Below are 24,527 nucleotides of genomic sequence, written 5' to 3'. Positions count from 1 at the left end.
TAATTGCTCGAGTGCTCTACCTGCTGCTTTCAGATCCCTACAGGCAAATTTCATCAACGCTTTTATAAGCACTATCGTTTTTATTTATGAAAAACACAAGACACAAAGCACCGACCAACAGGTACTAAAGACGGAAATTGCCTCGACATCATTAGATTGTGTTTTCTTGTGTCCTGAAATTATAGCCTGATTATAAATAGATAAAATATCGGATAGACAGTTTGCAGTAACAAAAATCCTTCAGCAAATCAGTAACGCGATGTTAGCGCCCTCTGGTGTTGGCTACTTAATCGCGTCCTGCCGTTTTACTAATGCATCTCTAATCTATTAAAAAAGGTTTTTATGTCTGAGAATTTCTTTCACTGTTAACATCATTTCCAACCTTCGAATATTTAGAGTCAGGTTATCTTCATCTTCACGTGATTCTCACATCCAAGGTTGCCAAGTTTGTTATAAATAATTCACTCATTATACAAATAGCACTCGATCCAGAACATGATAGCATTTAATCGTTAAGATCTTGCACTGATCAATGTAGGTATGAGATACTTAATCAATGATTGTGTGTATTTTATTACATTTACACTTCGGATCAAAAGAATGAAGGCACATTTTTTGGCTCATTATTCTCTCCTTACAGGAAACATGGCCACAGGTTGAAGGATAATTTGACCTAGCTACAGTGCACAATTTAACCAGTTATATACAGATGATTCATTATAAGTCTTACTGGAAATATAATGATTATATAAAACTCTTGTTGAGCAATAATGAAGCCTTACTTTTATTTTGTTTCTGTTTCTGTCATTTAGAGCTCCTGGGATCTGCCAAGCGGATCAACGTGAACTTTCAGGACACAGATGGGTAAGTTTAGTTAAAATCGTTCAAACAAGCAAACTGGTGACAAACTAATGGGGAAGAAAAAAAACAACTTTTACTGGTGTGAATTTTCATCAATTTACCCATCTATTCACCAGCAAGAAATCGTGCCCTGTGCTTAAGGGGCAGAGTCATCCTGGAAAAGTCCACGCCCATCAAGATAGAAACATTTCATCGTAGTATAAATTTGCCAAAGCAAAATATCAAAATTATATATTCAAATAGAAAGACTGAATTACAGGAATAGCAAATAAATAAATAAATAAATAAATAAATAAATAAATAAATAAATAAATAGGGGCATGGTGGCTTAGTGGTTAGCACGTTCGCCTCACACCTCCAGGGTCGGGGGTTCGATTCCCGCCTACGCCTTGTGTGTGTGGAGTTTGCATGTTCTCCCCGTGCCTCGGGGGTTTCCTCCGGGTACTCCGGTTTCCTCCCCCGGCCCAAAGACATGCATGGTAGGTTGATTGGCATCTTTGGAAAATTGTCCGTAGTGTGTGAGTGTGTGAGTGAATGAGAGTGTGTGTGTGCCCTGTGATGGGTTGGCACTCCGTCCAGGGTGTATCCTGCCTCGATGCCCGATGACGCCTGAGATAGGCACAGGCTCCCCGTGACCCGAGAAGTTCGGATAAGCGGTAGAAGATGAATGAATGAATGAATGAATGAATAAATAAATAAATCATCTGTTTTAGTCTGACATCATGCTTGAGTTATATTTATATATTGTTTCTGTTACAAAGACATTTTAATAAACAGAATAAAAGCCTCTGAACAGATCTGCGTGTCTGAGCTTGTAGCTGAACTCGTCATTAGCGGTTCGTGAGGTGAGATAATGAAGAGGTCAGCACTCGAATGCTGACGTGCAAATTACATTTCCTTCTAGAGATCTGGACGTGCACAGGAAGTGATGCGGAAACTCTCGCTTTCAAACCAATACTGAAGGAAACATTTTAAATTTGATGTTATAGATCATTATTAAAAAAGTTAGAGAGAAATGGATGGTGTAAAAAAGACAAGCTAGTCTTCCCCAACAGTAATAACAGGTGTGAGGTATATATTAATGCACCTGTCAGGACCCGGTCGGAGGTGGCTTGGAGACAGACCCATACGCAGGATAGCTTCAAATGAAAGGGGTTTAATACAGGAGGAAGACGAACAGAAACCACACTACACAGGAAACTAACAATATTATAATGAAGTCGCGCTGCCTAATGCAACGCGGCTCACATATATACAGATAGGGACAATCACACACAATGGGGAACAGGTGTGATGACCGGGAGGAGCAGACGAAGACGAGGCAATCACGTGACACAAGCAAACACAAACGCACATGGCCATAAGTCTGCGCGGATCCCTGACAGCACCAGGTCTACTGTATGTTAGACAATGAGGACTACTAGAGATTTCTGTAAGGGTTTAGAGAAAAAGTCTCCAGCATGTACATTAAACATAGACTTAAAGTGTGTGTGGATTGGAGACTTGCTGTTTTAACCTCAGGAGCTAACAGTACATTTTCTTACATAATAATTGGTTAACAAGCTAAAGAATGAATGAAGGATGTATTGTGTGTGTGTGTGTGTGTGTGTGCAGTTCTTACAAATGGAAGTAGGTCAGAGTGTGGTGCTCAGATTGTCAGTTTGAGGAACAGAGAAGAACAAACAAAAGCCATGTGTGTGTAAAAGATGGTATTTGTATAATAACCAAATTATGTGTGTGTGTGTGTGTGTGTGTGTGTGTGTGTGTGTGTGTGTGTGTGTTCCAGGTTCTCGGCCCTTCACCATGCGGCTTTGAATGGTAACGTGGAGCTGATAGCTCTGCTGCTGGAGTCACAAGCTGTCGTTGATATCAAAGATCAGAAAGGTGAAAGTGACATTCTTTCTTACACACACACACACACACACACACACACACACACACACACACAAACACAAAGAGAACATGTTCACTTCCCTCTTCTTTACATTGGTGACCTCTCCTTCATGGTCAGGGATGCGACCGCTGCACTATGCTGCCTGGCAGGGAAAATGTGAGCCAATGAAAATGCTGCTGAAGGCGGGATCATCAGTCAACAGCCAATCGGATGAAGGACAGATTCCGCTTCATCTCTCATCCCAACATGGCCATTACGATGGAGTGAGTTTTCAGGAGCGCATATAACGTTATGTTTGTTATTATTTAAAATAACATGAGTCTGAACACCAAGAACTTTCCTCCTGTAAATATAATAACTTTGAAAGCCACTTTTTGTTACATTAAAACCATAAATATAAGTTCTACTCCTTCAGCAATATTTGGACTATTTCAGTAATCTGGACTCCTATTAGGTTTGCCATCTTCTTATTCATTCAGATATATTTGGGATTATTTCATTTAAACTCATCTCTTGCTTTAAACCCCCCCCCCCCCCCAACTTCCTTCTTCTGCCCCTCTAGACAACCTGACTGAAATAACTTGTACCCCATGTAAATATCGACTGGGGCACAAAACTGGTGACTAAATGCATGTTCACATCATTTACCTGCATGTTCATGATGTTTACCTTGTAGAGTGAGATGCTGTTGCAGCACCAGTCCAACCCCTGCATCAGAGACCATGCTGGAAAAACACCCCTGGACCTGGCCTGTGAATTTGGGCGTGTCTCGGTTAGTTACTCTTAATTAACCCTGACTTTAGAGGTCATCTTAGGTGAGCTGAAAGTTTTCTGTGTGTGTGTGTGTTGTAGGTGGTGCAGCTCCTCCTGAACAGCAACATGTGTGCCACTATGTTGGAGCCGAAGCCGTCGGATCCCAACGGCATCAGCCCTCTTCACCTGGCTGCCAAAAACGGACACATCGACATCATCAAGTGAGATCCGAGCACTAAATACCAGGACAGCTGTGAAGGCAGATGCACCTGACTAGCATGGTCACTGGCTAACAGACCTAATCATGTTATCCTGAGATAAATGACACCACGAGGGACCGAATGAATTCAAAATTATATCCGGTGTGAAAGAATGGACAGATGTTAGGGGTTTAGTAAGGACAAAAGGGTGAATGTCAAGACTTTTTAGTCTTTCTAAAAACACTTGATTTTAACAGGTCAGAATAAATATTTTTTTTTCCCTGAATAGTTTGGTTTCCGTCAACTGAACGATTCTAGTTCCGTCTGACACAGTTCTCAAATCTGATTGGTCAGGTGGTGTTTTTTTATTTTGATATTCATGTGCTATTGTGGGGGCACGGTGGCTTAGTGGTTAGCATTTTTGGGTTGTGGGTTCGATTCCCGCCTCCACCTTGTGTGTGGAGTTTGCATGTTCTCCCCGTGCCTCGGGGGTTTCCTCCGGGTACTCCGGTTTCCTCCCTTGGTCCAAAGACATGCATGGTAGGTTGATTGGCATCTCTGGAAAATCGTCCGTAGTGTGTGAGTGTGTGAGTGAATGAGAGTGTGTGTGTGCCCTGTGATGGGTTGGCACTCCGTCCAGGGTGTATCCTGCCTCGATGCCCGATGACGCCTGAGATAGGCACAGGCTATGACCCGAGAAGTTCGGATAAGTGGTAGAAGATGAATGAATGAATGAATGAATGAATGAATGTGCTACTGTTTCTATAGTAACAGTGAAGCCTTATAGCCTAAAACACCAACTTGTATAATTTGTTGACATTTAGCATCTTTTTGAAAAAGTCTCCAGTTTCTCAATTTAAAAAATCCAGTATTTTATTTGTCTTATTAACTTAAAGAGAGCGAGAGGAAAACAGAGACCTGTGGTGTTTTATAGTGAGAATATAAGTGAGAACAGGAACTAACAGGTGCATTATAGTATTATAAATGTAACTATAAAGGGATAAAAACCTGTATTTTTAATCAAAAGAAAAAACATAAAATCTGTGTACTGGATTATATTCTTATTGTCTGTTGGTTTTAAATTTGTATTAAATGGTTATAGACACAAGTAAACAATTAACAACAGCAGCTTTAATAAAATCGCTGTATAAAGGAGGTGGAAATACACAGGTTTTTAAATCCACTCCCTACAAAGATGGCAGGTCAGATGTTCTTTATTAAATGTAGAATTGTAAGAAACAGATATAAAAGAAGGAAATCTTAAAGCAGTCAGAGCCAGGCAGAGTCACTAGACTATATAAAGAGGCCACAGTTACAAATGAAGGCCTTCTATAAATAGGATGTTGGCTAATTAGTGGTTCGTACAAGATAGCACTCTAAATAAATCATAAACACGCTTAGCCGTAACAGGCAAGGGCAGAGAATGCCTAAAAAACTCAAAGCAGAAGCCCCTGGACAGGGCTATTCTAAAAGCTCATCAGTAAAAGAAAAAAAAATAAAGACTTATCAAGAATCTTAAATGCTGTAAACCCAGGACTGATCACAAAACATGTTAGGTCTCTGGACAGGTGTTCACCTCAGTACATTGTTGCCAGGTGTATGATTACTTGATGATTACTCTTTCAACAAAAAAAGCACAAACGTATTTGAACCTAGAATCTTTTGGTGTTTTACCTATTGTACAGTTTTTTTGTACTTATCCTCTTCAACAGTTCTAGTGAGTGTACATAATACAGACCTGGCAACCCTGATATCTTACTCTGTCTTACACCACCCAGCTCTCTGTAGCTCAAATTTGTTTTTGTACCCTATATACACTATATAATATATTGAAATACACCTATGTTATTGTAAGAACAGCAAACACCTTGGGATGCCGATGCTGTGGCGTGTTCCTCGTCCTCTATGCTGACTTTAATCCTCAAATTCATGAAGTATCCCGCGGGAGGACGCGACATGACGGTTCAAATCATACCGTTCCACCAGGGTGAAGTTCCACACGTTAGCGGCTCAAAGATGAAATAAGGATGAAATGAGGCTGCACTTAAAGCCATGTTCAGAAAAGGGCTTAACCGAAACTAGCTTGTCGTTATGAGAACCTCTCAATCACCCAGTACATTGTGCTGGCTATCCGACTGGATAATCTGATCCAAAATCACCCACCTTGGGCCCAACTGCTGCCTGAGTTCCCCTCCATCGAGTCTCCTGAACCCATGCTGATTGGGCGAACACGGGTATTGCCGTAAGAACTCCAAAGTCATCTGCACCTCCAACTTTACTTCTCTTGCGGACATGCCGGCCACATGCAACCTGCATAGAGAAGAATGCCACCTGCAGTGCCAAGGTGAGCTCAAACTCCTTTAAACTTAGCCTACAAATGCCTGCCCTCATTCGCTATAGTAATTCTGTCCGTCATGTCTCAGCTCTCTTAGATTTAGGATCTGTGGTCAAACTGATCCACCACCGGCTTGTGGAGGAATTTCAACTCCCCTTCCTCAATGCCCAGTTCCCCTGAGAATCACAACACTGGACTGTCAACACATTGGTAAAGGCCTTATTACTCACCAGAAGCCTCCCATAACCCTACAGGTTGGACTTTTTCACACTGAAAACATTGTCCTATTCGTCACATCATTTCTTGCTAACCAGGTCATTCTAAGATTTATTGTACACTCCAATGCCGTGCAACTTCTGCTGAGAGCCCCACCACTAACCTCATGATTACCATTCAAACAGAATACCACGCCTGAAGGAAGTATTCAGTGAGTACCGTGCCAACCAATTACCCCCTCATCATCACCGGGAGTGCACCATTGATCTGCTCCTGAACACTAGGCCCCCAAGGGACGAATTTACCCCCTGTCTGGACCAGAGACTGAAGCCAAGGAGGACTACACAGAGGAAGCCCTTGCAGTAGGCTTCATCAGGCTGTGTCAGGATTCGTCTTTGTAGAAAAGAAAGGGGGGTCTGACACCCCGTATTCATTATTGAGGGCTGAAAGCCATAACAATGTGTTCCCCTACCTTTAGGTCCCCATGCCCTGGAACAGCTCAGGGAGGCACCGATCTTTACCAAACTGGGCTTAAGAAGTGTGTACAACCTGGTTCACATAAGGGAGGGAGATGAATGGAAAACAGCTTTCTCGATCACCGGGGGCACTATGAGTATTTAGTAATGCCGTATGGCCCGACAAACCAGCCATCAAAGTGATCCTAAGAGGCTTCCTGAACATATACAATGATGAATTCCTTATTTCTTACTATTCACCTACCCAGGAGGTCCACATAACTCAGCAAGTTTTGCAATGGCTCCGACAATAGCAGTTGTTTGTAAAAGGGTGGAAATGCAAATTCCACCAAACCCCAGTCTCTTTTCTGGGGTACATGGCCAGGGGAAGGAGATGGATCTGAGCAAAGTAAGCACAGTCACAGCCCCACCCTGACCAGTGTCAAGGAGCACCAAAGCTTCCTTGGCTTTAAAAACTTATATTTACAGCAGATTCATCAGGAATTACAGCTCTGTCACTGCCCCTTAACAGCACTGCTATGGGGGAAACCACAAAAACTGCACTGGTCAGAAACAGCCCAAAATGCCTTTAACAACCTATAGCACAGGTACACTACAGCCCCCATCCTAAAGCACCCAGACTCTTGTCTACCATTTATTGTGGAAGTATAAGTAGAGCCTTGTGGCCATGCTCTCCCAACTCCAGGAAACTAACTATGGCTGAGGCCATCTACGACATGGGCAACAGAGAGCTGCTATTTATCAAGGAAGGGGTGGAGGAGTGGAGACACTGTGGCTGGAGTGTGTACTTTTCAAGTTCTAACAGACCACACAAATTTGGAATATATCAGGAACGCCAAATAACTAAACTCCTGTCAAGCCAGATGAGAACTGTTCCAGTTAACGGTCACATTCTGGACTGGTGCCAAGAACAGCAAAGCGACATGAACAATACACAAAGCCCCAGAACCAAAACCGATCCTACCCACCCCCTGATCATTTCACCCATACAATGGGATTTCATGGAAGAAATAAGGCAGGTGCAACAAAACAAACCAGCCGAATGTCCACCCAGATTACAATATGTACCCACAGGCCTTAGGCAATGCACCATGGAATGGGTCCACACCTCCCAGAGTTCAGAACACCTAGGTATCCAGCGAACGACACGGCTGATCTGCAAAGCCTTCTGGTGGCCGTGAAACACTAACATCAAGAAATTTGTTGAAGCATGCCCAACCTGCACCGAGGTCCAACCTGCACTTCTCGCCAACTTCCTGCATGGCTCCTTGAACCACTACTGATACCTCAATGCCACAGGTCTCATATCGCCATGGACTTTGTCACAGACCTCCCAAGCATACAGGGCTTTATTACCGTCCTCGTGGCTGTAAATCGATTCTCTAAAGAATGCAAGCTGATCCCACTAGGAAATTTACCCACCACCATGGAAACCACCAAGGCAATATTTGAGCAGGAGTTCCGTAACTATGGCATCCCAGAGGACATTGTCTCAGACAGAGGTGCAGAAGCCTCATCACAGGTCAGGCCTTTTGCAAAATGTTGTTGAATTAATGTCAGCCTAACCTCCCACCCCATATCCAACCGGCAAGTCAAACGGCTAAACCAAGACCTGGGAAGGTACCTACATACGTATTGTAGCCAACAACAAAGTCACTGGGGCGAGTTCCTCCCATGGGCATACACCCAAAACTCCCTCAAACGCACCACCACAGCCCTCACCCCATTCCAATGTGTTCTAGTATACCAACCACACGTATGCTTACAGAGAACAATCCACTGCCAGCAGCATCAGGCTAATCAGAGGAGGCATCTTCCCCCAATACCAACCAGGCCAGCTAGTCTGGCTGTCAACAAAGTGCCTGAAAATGAAATGTCACAAGCTCAACCCAAGATACATAGGATCTTCAAAGTACAAAGACAAATCCACCCAGTAACTTACTGCTTACAGCTCTTACCTGACGACCTTATATCACCCTCATTCCACACCTCCCTCCTAAAGCCAGCCCGATGGGGGAACTCCGACATCACAGAACCTCCATCACCACCACCACCGCCCTTCTAACTGGAGTGAGCGCAAGCTTACTTGATTAAATCTATCATCGACTCCTAAAGATACAGGGACAGACTATACTAACCTGTTGGACTGAAAGGGATAAAGCCCGGATGAACAGTCTTGGGTTATGCCAAGGACATAATGGACCCGTCCCTGTTAAACATTTGACTAGCTACACCCAGACCATTTAGCCCCAGACCCTCGGGGACGTCCTAAGAAGAGGACACCAGAAGGTTCCCTGGAGGGGGGGATTTTGTAAGAACACCCTTTGCCAGTCCCTCAGAGGGAGCCCTAACCAGAATACTAACCTTCTGGGTTGTGGAGGTTACTTTGTTTTGACTTCCATGTGCGCTAGCATAAATGGTTATAGCATTTGCTTATAAAAGGTTGGAAAGTTTGTCTGTTTTCCACGTTCACGAGTTTGCCTGTAGTTTTGGATTGTTTGCTTGGATTTACTTCATTAAATCTGTGATCTTTTTCGCGTATAGATTCCTCCGACTCATCATTACATATAACAGCTGGTGTAACATACAGAGCATTTTAAAGATAACAAATCTTGCATCAAACAGATGCACAATCATGCACCTTTTTGTTAGAAACAAGCAAATCATGAAATCCTCACTGTTTTGATGAGGAGTATTTTTAGAGTTGTTAAAATTTCTCTTGAAAAATTCTTTGTTTTAATTCCAATAGCCTCAGACACAAATGCACTCGTAGACTCGCTGTGTGTGCAGTAGATATGGGAACTCTGAGCTCTGTGTGTGTGTGTGTGTGTGTGTGTGTGTGTGTGTGTGTGTGTGTGTGTTCCAGGTTGCTAATCCAAGCTGGCATAGACATAAACCGGCAGACAAAATCTGGCACAGCACTGCACGAGGCTGCGCTCTGCGGGAAAACCGATGCCGTTCGTCTCCTTCTAGACGTGAGTACACGCATTTGTTGAACGTGTGTGTGTTTTATAAATGTATAAACTTTTGAAAAAAGTCTTAGATATTAAATGAAGCCTTAAAGTACAGTATATTTAGTATACACTATATGCCTAAAAATGATGAGTCGGAGTAAATTAAATACATAAAATAAAAAAAAAGAAAACTTCAATAATTATTTATAAGAATGAAATGAATAAGATTAACAGGAAAAACTGTGTTTGTTTATTCGGTGTTTAAAATATGTAACATACTGACTTTTATAAAACTATTATAATAAACAATTTATGACTCAGAAGGTAGATGATGTTTTTTTTTTAAATCTGTTTCAGAGTGGCATTAGTGCGAGTGTGAGGAACACGTACTGCCAGACAGCACTGGACATCGTAAACCAGTTCACCACGACACAAGCAAGCCGAGAGATTAAACAGATGCTGAGAGGTATGGAGAGTCTGTTTGAACAGCATACAGTCCTCTAGCGTACAGTTAAGTAAATTTTAAGCAGTCTTGCTCCTCCCCCAAGCATTTGGAGGTGTAATTCCTTCCCCAATGCCCCACAATAAGCGGTTGCTGCAGTTCCCATTTTGACCACTAGGTTATAATGACTCTCAAGTCAAGTCAAGTCAAGAAGCTTTTATTGTCACTTCAACCATATATAGCTGTAGCAGTACACAGCGAAATGAGACAACGTTTCTCCAGGACTATGGTGCTACATAAAACAAAGACAGAGCTATAAGGACTTAGTAAGTTAGTCCTAGCCACATAAAGTGCAACTATGCAACCTGCTGTAAACAGTGCAGGACAAAAGACAGTGCAGACAAAAAATACAAGACATTACACAAAAGACATAAAAAAAAAAAAAAAACCAGCACCGACCAGTGTAAATATTGTGTGTTCAAAAAATATTGTGTGTGCAGAAATACTGGAATGAGCACTGTATTATACTGTAGCAGCAGTTACATGAGATATTGTAAAGTATCGTGCAAAACAGCATGTAAACAGTTTGATGGATATAGATATTGGAAGAGTGTTTATATGATGTAGGTCTGTGCAGACCATACAGTTGATGTGCGTGCTAGGATGCTAAGTGGTGCACACCGTTAAACCTTTAATAATTCCCACAGATGGACAACCGAAGAACCCGTATATTCTATGAGTGTACAGTATATGAGAAAACTAAATAAAAAAACTATTGTTGTTAATATGTACATAAATATAATACACAGGTGTAAAATCAGACATCATCATATACAAACAGACATATAAATGACGTTTGTCTCCAAAAGTTTGTAAAGTGTGTATGTGTGTACATGCAGATGCCTCTGCAGCCATGCAGGTGAGAGCGCTTAAAGACTACTGCAACAACTATGACCTGACGAGCCTGAACATCAAAGCAGGCGACATCATCACGGTAATTACCCAGAGTGCAACAGTTTTCAAGCGGAAAAAACGCGGACTAAAAGCTGACCGAAAATGGCTTGTTGTTATGCAAGAAAAGTTTCTGAGCGGACTTTACAGTGTATACTGCCATCTGCTGGATTTACTCCACTTGGTTCCATTAAAAAAATAATAAGAAATAAAGACATGAGATTAAAATATTACACGTTTAAAAAAAAAGACTAATATGATAAGTTATGGATATATGAGAAGAGGAGAACTGGAATAAATCTAAAAGGAGATTATGTTGCTAATGTTGCTAACTTCTAACACTTCCTAGTTCACATTATAACATTAATCACTGGGTTCATTTGACTAAAATGGCTTCCACACTCATTATGCAACAGTTAAGAGAATAGCACTTGGCCTGTGTGCATCTCCACGTAGTGAAGCATGTCGTTTGCATTTTATTCTCAGGTCCTGGAACAGCACTCTGATGGGCGCTGGAAAGGCTGTATCCATGACAACCGCACAGGAAATGACCGTGTTGGCTACTTCCCCTCCAACATGGTGGAGGTCATCAAGAGGGCAGGTGTGCCACAGTGTAATCACATGACCATGAGGTCATGTGACCTACGCTGCTGTTCTAGTTCAAACTAACTCATCCATGTGCTACACGCAACCTCTCAGTGCTGTATAGGTGTGTGTTTGTGTGTGTCTTTGTGTGTGTGTGTAAGTGTAAAAGAGAGGAAGTGCTGCCTATGTGTGTCCCACACAGATTAAGCTGATAATAACAAAACAAACACTACTACACTATTTATTATTGAAAAAAAAACAAAAAAAAAAACATCGTTTTGGAATCTGGGTGTGGGAAGATACAGCAGAGCTTTTTGCGAGTGTGTGTGTGTGTGTGTGTGTGTGTGTGTGTGTGTGTGTGTGTGTGCACTCACCACCTTTGAGCGTGCAGCACTTCGTGCAGTGATTTTAATTAGAATGGTCAGCCACACAGGAGGAGAGAGAGAGAGAAATCAAATGATGATGAAGAGTGAAAAGATGAGTCCATTTCTATCCAGTCGTGTCTTCATTTCCATTCTCCTTTTTCCTCCCACACATGTCATCATTACATCTAGAAATACACATCACAATGCATGCAGACACACAATTGCTGTTATCTAATAAACAAGAATAAATTAATTTATTGTGCTTTTACGGGTATTAGTCCATTTGCATTGTGTGAGTTAGAGTAAGATTCATACTTTTGGTTTGTTTGGTTGGTTTGGCTTGCTGACAGAGTTAGCTGAGGCATGTGTATGTGGTTACTAACATCAAAATATAAATGGTCCTAAATTTAGCATCAAAAAAACCTTTTTCAAGCAGTTCAAAATAGCCATTGGAGAACATTTTCCCCTTGGTGCAAATCTAACCCTAACTCTAACCCTAACCCTGACCAATTGTGCTGTATTACAGCTATGTCCTTTCCCTCAGCAGCTCTCATCTAGAAAAACTAATGCAGAAACCTAAAACCCAAAATACACGCCATATTTGGTTCAATACCCGGAGATGGGAGTCAAACTGCTCTGAGTGAATTGTACTCATAGCTAGATTGAGACCACCTGGAGATGAGTGGAGTGGTGTGGTATGATTGGGAAGAAAAGCTTCCAGGATCTGAAAGATAATTATACCTCTGTGTAGGCCAATGATCATTAATAACAAACATTATAATACCAAAAGGACTTTGAGCAAAAGTCAGTTATCTGGTTTGTAACTGCCTCATCGGATTTAAAGCCATAAATCTGGACATATGTGCAAAGGAAGGGGCAGATCAGTCAACTAATCACCAATTAATGGTGAGTTGGAGTAAACCTACAGGCCAGATTTACCTGTTAGAATTACAAGTTGTTCCTAACAGCAAAATGACTTCTCCGGTATACCAAGAGGCAACTGCAAGATGCTGAATGGTGATTCAGGGGCTGTAACCTTTGGACAAGCTGGTGAGGGAAGAAATCAAGCTGAAAGGGGACGCTTTCTAAGTCCTACTCACAGAGGGTTCTTGTGGTTCAAGAGCCAGAAGGGCTGCTGCTCTAGGTGCTTAGATAGCTTGGGCATAGAAAGAGTTTGTAGATGCTGTGAAAGCACGAGCTACAGTATGCTAAGTAATTAATATGAGCCTGAAGTCTCTGGTGTTTTGGACTACATCTCTGTGATTAAGGTTACTATTGTGGTTGGTGCCAATCAATGCATAGTGGTTAGAATGGATGAATTAAAGGCACTGGACAAAAGTGTTGTGTTGATTGCATGCCTCTTCATTGGTACATGGAGATTTGGGGCAGTGTTGTTTATCAGCTCCTGCAACCAGTTGCCTTTCACTGCTGACAGCTGAAGCTGCTGAAGTGAAAATCCTTATGCCCAATTTTGTAGCCATGGTTCTTTTCCAGAAACAAGTGGGACGCTCCCTTCAGGTGAGGCTAAAGTCCTTGCCTTGGTATATGAGTTTAAGTATGTTGGGATCTTACACACAAGTGATGTGATAGTAGAGTATGATATTCGGTCACAATTAGGTTCTTCTTCAGGAGTTGTAAAAAAAAAAAATATATGTAATCAGCATGTAATAAATAAGCTGATTCTTATAATCCCAAGGATAGCAAGGATTCCCCCATTTTAGCTCATGATAGAGCTGTATCAAGCACACGGAGACGGGGACCTTGTGGTAAACCTACTGTAGGACTCACTGGAGAGATTATACCATACACTTGGATTGTGAACATCTGGGGATGCAAAGACTAGACTCTTTCTCAGCCTTCTGCTGTTGAGACCCCCATCAGGAAATGAGAACGAATATTAAAGAATAAATGATATGCAGTTGTTTTGAAACCAAAAGTATCAGTTTTGCTCTGTTTGGTATAGAAAATGGACAAATAGTTGTAAAAGAACCAATAGAAGGCCATGAATTTCCAGACCTTTCACCGTACATACATGAGTCTGTGAGACATGCAATGCTACCGATCTTTATAGTTAATTGTTGTAAGTGAGTCTTATACATTGGTACGGTGTCATTGTATTGTAACAGTACACACACACAAACATTTTCATTTTGATTTCCTCCTTGCATGCTATTCCAAAATAATACGTTGTTAGGATCTATAATGTGTTGTGCCTAGAGCTAGCTGTTTTTTTTCTTGAACATGTTTTATTTTGTGTTTCCTTCCCGTGTCGTGTCGTGTCGTGTCGTGTCGTGTTCTGGTGTCATTTGTGTTATTATTTCCGTCGTGCCCAGGACCCTCTACTCAGCAGTATCTTAAGATACACATCCGTCCGCCAGCAATTGGCTCAGTTGCCATGGTGAACGGTGACTCCCACATTCTCTCTCTTCCCCTGACCTCTCTGCCCCCTCCTCCCTCCCTGATCTCTTCCCATCAGCCCCTGTTCACCTCATTCGGGTATAACACACCCACCTGCAGCTCATTTGTGTTCGAACCACCCTCCTCCCGCTCAGAGGGGCCGAAAAGAGAGAAAGGTACAAACACACACACATGAGTGCGCACACACACACACACACACACGAGTGCGGGCACACACACACACACACACACACACACACACACACACACACACACACACACACACACACAGAATTTGTATCAGAATACTCAGCAGATTGAGAAGTTCTTTAAACAACTTGACTTGACCACAACTTGCCAATCAACGCTTGTTGGGTGGAGCTTAAAATAGTCAATTATCTGTTAAAGGTGGGGTCTCCGATATTTGAGAAATGCTTCAGAAAACTTCAAAACTAACGTGTAGCCAATGAGCAGATATGTGCAGAGAGAGTGTTCAGTGTGCGTGTGTGACATTAGCAGAAAGCGGTTTTAACATCGACATGGAGGATAAAAACAAAGAGAAGAAAGACTTACGATAAGGCAAGAAGTAGGACGTGTTAATATAGGATCAGCTTTCCAGCGCTGGAGAGAACTGAAGGAGCAGGAAGTCGGCCACATATTCACAGGTTGGAGTTTCCCGAGTCAATAACTCCTGAGCTAAACGCTGTTACTACACAAATAACACCTCTTTTCTATCGTAGTAATGTAGAGAGGCAGCTACAACTGCGTTTTGTGTAGTAACAGCGTTTAGCTCAGGAGTTATTGACTCGGGAAACTCCGACCTGTGAATATGCACACATGCGCACTGAACACTCTCTCCGCCCATATTGACAAGACCCGCCCCTTTATGCTCATTGGCTACACGTTTGTTTTGATTTTTGTTTTGCTTGATAGCCCAACACAGATTTCTGAAGCATTTCTCAAATATCAGAGACCCCACCTTTAATTGTGATTGTACAGGTTAAAAGATTTCATTGTGTAATTGTCTCTCAGTTTGGTAATTAAGAATGAAACTAGAATCGGAATGAAAACACTTAAAAAAAAAACCTCCATCTACCCCATGACAGGCAAGAGCAATTGCATTCTGAGTTCGAGATGTGACTAATTTCTGGGCCTGAAAAATGGAAATGGGTTTGTTTATAACGACTTATTTAAAATGTCTTTTAAACCTTTAAGTTGAAGTGTGTAAGATGATACGCAATAAATCATGTTAGATACATCTAGCTAACCCGTATAGAGCGCTTCTGAGGTTTAAAACACATAGCACATGCTGGATTAGATGCGTTTGTTGTGATTCACAGTCATATCTAAAAGGCAGATTCTCCTGCCAAGATCTGTTTTTCATGAATTTCATGAATCAGCAAACAGTTTCCTAGAGAAGACCACAACATTTCTCACTAAGCTGTTGACCAAAGGCATAGCTGGTTTAGATGTAACAGTGTTTCGACTGTGTTACCAATTCATCTGGTATTACTTGATAATAATGAAGAAAATGGTATGCAAATACAGGACAATTCACATACACTTGTCAAACAGGCAGACGGATTTGTCTCGGGTTCAGACGTGTATTTGTTAAGGATATATAATCAAATAAGCACATTTTTATATTACATTACTAATCATTTTTAATCGATAGAGTTGTATTTTGCTCTTTGGGTCCACTAACACCCTGCTTTCTGTTTGTATATCATTTATGGCAGTGGAATACTGACATGTGTAGAAATCTGTGTGTATGTGTGTTTGTGTTTCAGGTTCCCGTGGTTCTGTGTCCAGTCCCCATGGCTCCCCAACATTAAGTGTGCAGCAAAGCAGTTCCAGTGAAGATATCTGGGTCCTGAGGAAGCCTTTAGCAGGTATTAAAGATTTTACACACATGAAAGTGAAGTGACGTGACATACAGCTAAGTATGGTGACCCATACTCAGAATTCGTTCTCTGGACTCGGAGCAATGGGAAGCCATTTATGCTGCGGTGCCCGGGGAGCAGTTGCGGGGTTTGGTGCCTTGCTCAAGGGCACCTCAGTCCATTAGGCCACAACTCCCCCCACACACTTTTAGATTACATATACACTGATCAATCATAAGACCTCTGAAGATATGCTTTGGTATCTGGCACCAAGGCATTAGCAGCAGATTCTGTAGATCCAAGTCTTGTAAGATGTAAGGTGGAGCCTCCATAGATTTAGACATGTTTGTTCAGCAGATGGCAATGCATGTCGGGTGAGTTAGCTCTATGTTGACACAAGAAGAATGGTCACGTGTAGATTCGTTCAGATTGAGGTCTGGAGAATTTGGAGGCCAAGTCAGCACATTGATCAGCATCATGATCCTAAAACCATTCTTGCAGTGTAGCAGGACATATTATTAGGGAACACCATTGAACTAAAGGCATGTTCTAGGTATGCAATCATTTAGGTAGGTGTTCCACAGTGCATCCTGGCAACTGGCCGTCCACATGATGAAAATGACCTAATCACTTTCTTCTGTTTGTCCATGGTCCAGGTCAGATGCTCTCATGCTTATTGTATGCACTTTCAGCAGCGGACAGGAGTCCACTCTGTCTGCATGAGCACTCTGAATGGTCTGCACATAGAACTGACTGTTCTGTCGTCACCTTATATACACACCTTGACAGCTGCTGTTGTACCAGGATAATCAATGTTATTCACTTAACCTGTCAATGGTTTTAATATTATGGCTGATCAGAGTATACGTACATACATAAAATTGCTGACTATTGCTGAAATTATTCAACAGTGTCGGGGGGGCACGGTGGCTTAGTTAGCACGTTCGCTTCACACCTCCGGGGGCGGGGTTCGATTCCCCCATCCGCCTTGTGTGTGTGGAGTTTGCATGTTCTCCCCGTGCCTCGGGGGTTTCCTCCGGGTACTCCGGTTTCCTCCCCCGGTCCAAAGACATGCATGGTAGGTTGATTGGCATCTCTGGAAAATTGTCCGTAGTGTGTGAGTGTGTGTGTGAATGAGAGTGTGTGTGTGCCCTGTGATGGGTTGGCACTCCGTCCAGGGTGTATCCTGCCTCGATGCCCGATGACGCCTGAGATCACAGGCTCCCCGTGACCCGAGGTAGTTCGGATAAGCGGTAGAATATGAATGAATGAATGAATGAATGAATGAATGAGTTAGTTGGGTTATGAACGTTTTATTTAGCACATCATTCAGCGTCATGCAATTTTTTTTGGTGCTGTTAAATGTAATGCAATGAAAAAATAAATATAAAAATTAAACATGAGAAAAGACTTGTGTTAGCTAGCATAATTATAATAAGTGCTGCACATGCTTAGTTTCAAAATAAAGAATTTCAGATGAAACACCTCATACACAAGCAAACTACTCAGAATGCAACACGGTGTACAACATTTTTTTTTTTTTAAATCTTACATTTTACTTGTTCGCTATTTGTTCATTAGGTGCTGGCAGCACAGGGAGTCTGACCGGTGGCCGCTCTTCAGTCAGTGGTACGGTGGAAAATGCCAATGCTCATCTCGCAAGCTCCCCTGTGCCCGTCCCAACCACTCCAACACATTCCCCAGGGATCAACACACATGGCGTAAATGTGCCTGGGCTACACGCACAAGCCGAGGGGGTAAAGGTGCGACAAACAGGCTGCAAATCCTTTAGAAAAAATCTACGCAGTAATAATGTTTCTATAATTAAAATGTTGATTTTTGCATGTGTGTGTGTGTTGTAGTTGCTGGCCACAGTATTGTCTCAGTCTGCCAAAGCGAAAGAACATCTTCTGGAGCAGGACCCCAGTGCAGGTAACCCGTAGTCAGGCCCAAACCATTACCCATAATTGTTTTTATTCATCAAATACTGTATGCAAGTTTGTAAAAAATCTCCTTGGGTTGTCGTATTAACATTTTGGTGGGTACTGCAGCTTCTTCACAACTTACCCAGAGTGTAACTGGTGGTCCACGTCCAGAAAAGAAAAAAACATTTGTTGATCCTTTACTACAGAGAAAAGATAGTGCTGCGACAGAAAGCAAGGCAAGTGACTATGTTTAAAATGATGAGCACAATGAATCAGATGCATTCACTTAACAAAAAGAAGTATGTATATAATGAACAATCAAATCGTTTGTGTCGTAGAGCTCGGAGGCCGTGGCTGAATGGCTTACTAGTGCTCAGCTACAGTTTTACACAACAAACTTTCTTACAGCCGGATACGACCTTCAGACCATCAGTAGGATGACGCCAGAGGTACTTACTCATAAACTTTCCCTACATAAGTACGTTTAAACAAACTTTGCTCATGAATTCTAGGTATGTCTATGGGGCCAGTAGTAGCTCAAGAGGTTAAGGGTCTGGGTTGAAGCCCCAGCATTGCCAAGCTGCCTCTATTTGCGGCCTTGAGCAAGGTCCCTTACCCTTTCTGCTCCAGGGTGCTGTATCATAGCTCACCTTGTGCTCTGAACCCCGAACTCAAAAGTTGGGATATATGAAGAAAGAATATAATCGTGCTGCAATGTAGATTTCACAAAAAAAAAGTCATCTTCTATTATCACAGAAACTTGTATAGTGTTAATAATAAAAAAAATACGATTAATTCTACAGAAATTTTTCTCTCGTTATATTTTAAATTTAGGATCTGACAGCAATCGGTGTGACAAAACCTGGACACAGGAAAAAGATGCTGTCTCAGATCACCAAACTGAGCATTCCTGAATGGATTCCTAAAGAGAAACCAGTAAGACCTTTAGCAACACGTTATTGAATGGTTTATATTTTATGTCGATCATTGTGGAGACAGGAAGACTTCATGGATCCCTTATTTTTATGTTCCTGAAGACGAACTTAGCAGACTGGTTGTCCCTGATTGGACTTAGTCAGTACTATCAGACTCTTGTCCAGAATGGCTACGACAACATGGACTTTGTCAGTGACATCACCCTTGAGGACTTGCAGGAGATTGGCATCACCAAGCTGGGTACTGAAGAGTCTAAATGCATAGATATAACGTAGGAGTACTCCTTTAATATATTTAACCATATTAATTGTGTAACTACAAAATATGTTTTATGAACTCCTTTACACTGCAGGACATCAGAAGAAGTTAATGTTGGCTGTTAACTGTCTGGGAGACCCTCCGAAAGAGGAGGACACTCGCATTAAGGGAATGCAGTCAGATGAAAAAACAACTTTGAAACACCAAGCTGCTGCAGAATCCACCCCTGCACCAAGAACACGAAGAGGAGTGGAAGCACATGGCTCTCCACGGCTCACCTCCCAGGGGCGTGGTATACAGCGAGCAGATGCTCTGCCTCCTCTAAAAAAGCCTGCTTTGTGCAACAGTCCAGCCCACACACCACCACATACACCCACTAAAGTCAAAAGTTCCTCCTCTCGCTCAAATTCTCAAGCATGCCCAGTCCCATTGCTCTGCCTTCCCCATGAAAGCACAGCTGAGGAAGATGAAGATGGCACACCTCCTTTACCTAGACGGAAAGACCCACCCTTCCCTGACAACTATACAGCATCCTCCCTGGATGTTGGAGGGGTAAACCGTAGCCAGTCCTTCGCCACAACACGACCTCGCAGGAAGACACGCCCCCCTACACCACCAAAACGATCGTGCTCCTCCATCTCCACGGGGAACCTGCTGACTGAGGGTGGGGTTAACCAAGGCGAGCCTTGTGATTCGTTTCTCAGTGTGACATACAGAGAACGGCGCCGTAGCGACTGTGGACCTGCCTCTGAATCAGGGGTTTTAGGTGGAAGCGTTCGAGACATTGCTGCCATGCTAGAAATGTCCACATTAGGTGGCAGGATCAAAAGTGGTAGCAGGAATTACTTACAGGTAACATCGTTTTTTTTATGAAATCAAACAACATTTTCATTCTGTTATATTTCTTTCGGTTTTCGGCTTTATATTATTAAGTAAGTAAGTTACATTGTTGCAAATGCGAAATGCTAAATTTGTGTATTTGACCTGTTGTCCAGGAAAGCCCAGACATTCTCAGACGAAACCGTGACACTCTGAGTTCAGAGGAAGAGATCCAGAGTCGACGTCGCACAATCAGCGGCCCCTTAACTGATTATGAGAATCCCATTGCACAGCAAGATGGCATCCGACAAGTTACTAAATCTCTACCTACTACCGATGAAACAGAGGAAAAACTCCCTGCGAGGCCGACTCCAGAGCCCCGCCCCCGCTCTATGCTGACACAAGAAGAATGGTCACGTGTAGATGCCACGGCGACCTTGAGGAGGCCCCGTACACCACACGACTTGGGCAGTGAGAGGTTCCAGCTCACCGAGACCAGCACTGTGAGACGACGGCCAAAGCTTATAGCGCCATCTCAGTCGGGTGATTTAGCTGCAAATGCACCAGATGCTGCTATTCATGTAAGACCTGCATCAGAGGTGGAAAATGTGTATCGGGAAAGTGAAATGAGTGACGATTTCAGGCGAGTGTTGAAGCCTCCAGTTTCCCCCAAACCAGCCCTGGGCCTCAGGAAGCTTGAGCCTCCCACTCCAAGCAGGAGAGTTCCACTTACAGGACCAGAGAACCAACACAGCACAGGTATTGCTAAATTAACATGAATAAACTGGTCTAAAGCACATGCTGCAAGTGGCCAAATTCTGTCATAGTGAATTTGTTCCCTCTTAGACTTTAACATTATTTATTATTCTTTTAGATTAGATCATTTATCCTACCTGTATTGACCTAAAATCTTCTTTCTACCACTGCAGTGGAAGTCAAAAAGGTTCCACCACCTGTTTCTCCAAAGCCAAGTCCTCCTCCAACACTTCCAAAACCAATCAAAATAAAGCCCCTGCCAACTCACACAGTTACCCCACCCAATGAGTTAAACACACACCCACTTCCCCCGACTGTTCCCTCTGAGCAAGAGGATCATGCCATACTCAGTCCATCAACTCCGACACCAAAACCAGCAGAATCACATACTTTGTCCCCACAACTGTTGACATCTCCTGCTCAGAGCCCACAAACTCCACAAACTCCCTCTACCCCCGGGAGTGGATCTGCCCCAGTCAAACCTCCAAGATCTTCCGCAGCAGGGCTGTCAGTGGACATTCCCTGTCCTTTTGAGGCAGAGCCGCAAAAGGTGGAAAAACACAGTGAGGATGATGAGTGGAAAAGGCAGATGAAGGAAGTAGCAGTGGTTAAGGGGCAAGAGATGGCCTCTACTGAGGTCACAAGGGTCACAGAGGGGTCAGGGCAGGTGCCGATGAGGCGCAGAAAAGCCGGTGTGGCCAGACAGATGCAAATTGAGGGAGAAATTGAAAGCACTACCGAAGATAGTGGTGTAACTGCAGAGGAAATTCCACAGGGGGCACTTCATTCGGAAGAAGAAAGAAACCAGCTAAGGCTGGATGAGACCAGCGCTTCCTTAGCTGCGGCACTGGAGGTCGTAGAGGAAAGGATCATGACCGAAGACAAGTATTTTTATTCATCTTTTAAATTTAAATATTTGTTGCTACTAAATAATAAGATTTTTAAAATAAAAAGACAGACATATCGAAGACTTTTCCAGCATTGTACTGTATTTGTCTGAGAAATCCCACCCTCTTGCTTTTCTCTCTTGTATTCCAGTTCGACAATGGAGAATAAAAGCACAGTCAACATTCTTGATGACATTGGAAGCATGTTCGATGACCTTGCTGACCAGTTGGATGCCATGTTGGATTAAAAAAAAAAAAAAAAGCACAAAATAAATCATAGACGAAATAAGCACAGCATATTCTTCATCCGAGCGCCAGATCTATTTAAAGCCACGCTTTAATGATCAAGCTAACCCAAGCGGAATCCCAATAAACAATACGATAAACACAGACTAGATTTTATCAGAGAGAATTGTGGACCTCCTGAAGGGCAGAGATCTTGGGTTTAAAAAATGTGAAATCATCGAACGTCCACGTTTGGTAAAGGTTTTGGATCCAGGACGGATGGACCGCTCTCATGCTGCTTCCAGAGATAAGCACAATTAAATGCTAACAAACTATTTAAACATTGTTAAGGTCAAGAAATGCTAGCAATGTGTCAGAGTGTATGTGTGTGTTTGTGTGTGTGTGTGTGTGTGTGTGTACTATGTTTGGGCTTTTCTTCATTGGCAATCAACGTTTGTGTATTCATTTTTTCAAAAAAATTTGGAATCACTATTTTTGTGCTTTAATGTGAAGTCGGCTATGAGGTTTAGCGAAAAACGCAGACGTCAAAGGGGAACACGGGAAAAAGAAAAACAGCAAGTTAAAGAATACGCTAAAGATTGAATTTTGCTAGCTAGCTTAAAAAAACATGAGGAAAAGCCATTTAATGGGTTCCCCTTTGGATCCATATTTCAAAGCAAAAAACAAAAAAACAAAAAAAAAACTGAGATGTTGTGATCCTTCTCTCGTCACTGTAGTTGTTTGTGTGTGAATGTGTTTAATCGTGTAGTTTCTGCATAGAAAACAAAAAAATCCCAATTTTCAGCAGATAAAGCAGTGTGAATTATAATTTGTCGTTCATAGATGCTGCGTGGCGTAGTGTAAATGTGACATAGATTACAGAGTAGAATTTGGAATGCAACAGGCACCGCTTCAATCCCGGTTAATGTGAACAAGCGTTTTGGGCCGTATTCAGAGTGCCCGAGTCCCGCAGGGTAAGTCGGTCATAATCGGAATTGAGTTCTGTACCAGTTTTAGTCAGTTTTCTCAGTGTGAACCATTCAGATGATTCAAATCACCTGCCTGTATTTCATGCCTCTAAACATACCAGATTTTCTCGAGTAGAGCGCCTGAGGCAGCTTTTTTTCAGCATCAACGGCATCTAGACGCTACTCTTAAACCGTAAAAATGAACCAAACTCCGCGCTCATTATTTAAGAGCTTATAGACCAGCACTGGGTCCGGCACAACCAACACTTATTTATTTGCACAATTTAACAAGTCCAGATGAAATCTTAACCTGTGTTTTAGGCAAACTCTGTTCCATGTGTAACTCTTACGTAACATCTGAATAGCACGTGATTCTGCAGTTATGAGCGAGTTCACTATTAAATCTACGTTTAACTCTGAATACAGTCCTCTGTGTGTTTGTGTGGGAAAGAGCTTAGGAGGTGTATGTGTGTGTGTGTGTGTGTGTGTGTGTGTGTGTGTGTGTGTGTGTGTGTGTGTGTGTGTGTGTTTGTGTGTGTGTGTGTGGGCAGGGCTTTGGATATGGGTTTGTTTAAGATGCAAAATGAGATGATAAGTTTTTTATGTTGTGCATATGCATTGGCCCATTGGAGAGAGCTTGCAGTCTAAATAATAGTGGCCAAACGTCCATAATTAAGTATTTATGTTATATAATTACAGAGCAATATTTCGATCAACTCTCCATGTTGGTAATTTTAGTTTTATGACAATCCTTTATCATGTTTGAATAATTCATTTTAATGAAGTTAAAGGTGGACATAAGAAAGTTAAACCTTATATCCTGTATAAAAAAAAAAGTCTATGTACTATTCAAGTTATTTTGTGTACATGCTCAACTGGTTAATGTGTTCGACCCTCTGGAGAAATGATCCTTGGAGACCTCTTCCATGTAAAGCATATTGAGAGTATGTGGAAGTACGATTAATAAACTTTATGAATTATGAACATCTGCTTTTTTATTTGTATATTTTACTTACAAGCAATTTTTTGCTTGGTCCTTTATCCTGTTCACAATCCTGCACACAACTCATTCATAGCTAGTGGCAATTTAGAGAAGCCATTTCAGCTGCTGAGAACAAACTAGAAATCACTCATCTCATTCTATACCGCTTATCCGAACTTCTCGGGTCACGGGGGAGCCTGTGCCTATCTCAGGCGTCATCAGGCATCGAGGCAGGATAATTAAATATATTTGTTTCTACCTTACAGCTATCCCTCATATAGTTGTCTTGACACATGTTGATGAGGTGTGCCCATTAGTTAACAAGGATTTAAGACTCATCTACAAAAGCAGACGTATTAAGGAAAAGGTCCAAAAACAGATTAAATTGATAAAAAAGAAAAAATAAATTTACTAAAAAACACAAACATTTTCAAAAACTGAACTGTATTTACTTTGTTA

The 24,527-nt window shown here is 42.2% G+C and overlaps 1 protein-coding gene across 3 annotated transcripts in view; it reads left to right on the top strand.

The window, feature by feature from the left end:
* Positions 1 to 24,054, top strand: part of si:dkeyp-9d4.3 (caskin-1) — a 40,381-nt gene extending 16,327 nt beyond the window's left edge. For 2 of the 3 annotated variants that reach the window (XM_047802733.1, XM_027137933.2), the window contains 21 exons: positions 813 to 864; positions 2,648 to 2,745; positions 2,873 to 3,018; positions 3,432 to 3,527; positions 3,608 to 3,729; positions 9,602 to 9,710; positions 10,047 to 10,155; positions 11,031 to 11,125; positions 11,569 to 11,683; positions 14,366 to 14,605; positions 16,220 to 16,321; positions 17,894 to 18,075; positions 18,175 to 18,244; positions 18,364 to 18,473; positions 18,576 to 18,686; positions 19,072 to 19,173; positions 19,275 to 19,413; positions 19,526 to 20,283; positions 20,427 to 21,009; positions 21,180 to 21,891; positions 22,045 to 24,054. In XM_047802733.1, the coding sequence (XP_047658689.1) occupies positions 813 to 864; positions 2,648 to 2,745; positions 2,873 to 3,018; positions 3,432 to 3,527; positions 3,608 to 3,729; positions 9,602 to 9,710; positions 10,047 to 10,155; positions 11,031 to 11,125; positions 11,569 to 11,683; positions 14,366 to 14,605; positions 16,220 to 16,321; positions 17,894 to 18,075; positions 18,175 to 18,244; positions 18,364 to 18,473; positions 18,576 to 18,686; positions 19,072 to 19,173; positions 19,275 to 19,413; positions 19,526 to 20,283; positions 20,427 to 21,009; positions 21,180 to 21,891; positions 22,045 to 22,141 (4,148 nt within the window). In that variant the 3' untranslated portion in view covers positions 22,142 to 24,054. The remainder of the gene's footprint in view (positions 1 to 812; positions 865 to 2,647; positions 2,746 to 2,872; positions 3,019 to 3,431; positions 3,528 to 3,607; positions 3,730 to 9,601; positions 9,711 to 10,046; positions 10,156 to 11,030; positions 11,126 to 11,568; positions 11,684 to 14,365; positions 14,606 to 16,219; positions 16,322 to 17,893; positions 18,076 to 18,174; positions 18,245 to 18,363; positions 18,474 to 18,575; positions 18,687 to 19,071; positions 19,174 to 19,274; positions 19,414 to 19,525; positions 20,284 to 20,426; positions 21,010 to 21,179; positions 21,892 to 22,044) is intronic. The other variant, XM_027137934.2, reaches the window with a different exon arrangement.
* Positions 24,055 to 24,527: the final 473 nt, after the last annotated feature.

This window comes from Tachysurus fulvidraco, chromosome 18, assembly GCF_022655615.1.
Source record: "Tachysurus fulvidraco isolate hzauxx_2018 chromosome 18, HZAU_PFXX_2.0, whole genome shotgun sequence".
NCBI classification, from domain to species: domain Eukaryota; kingdom Metazoa; phylum Chordata; class Actinopteri; order Siluriformes; family Bagridae; genus Tachysurus; species Tachysurus fulvidraco.
This window is presented reverse-complemented; position numbering and strand designations above follow the sequence as displayed.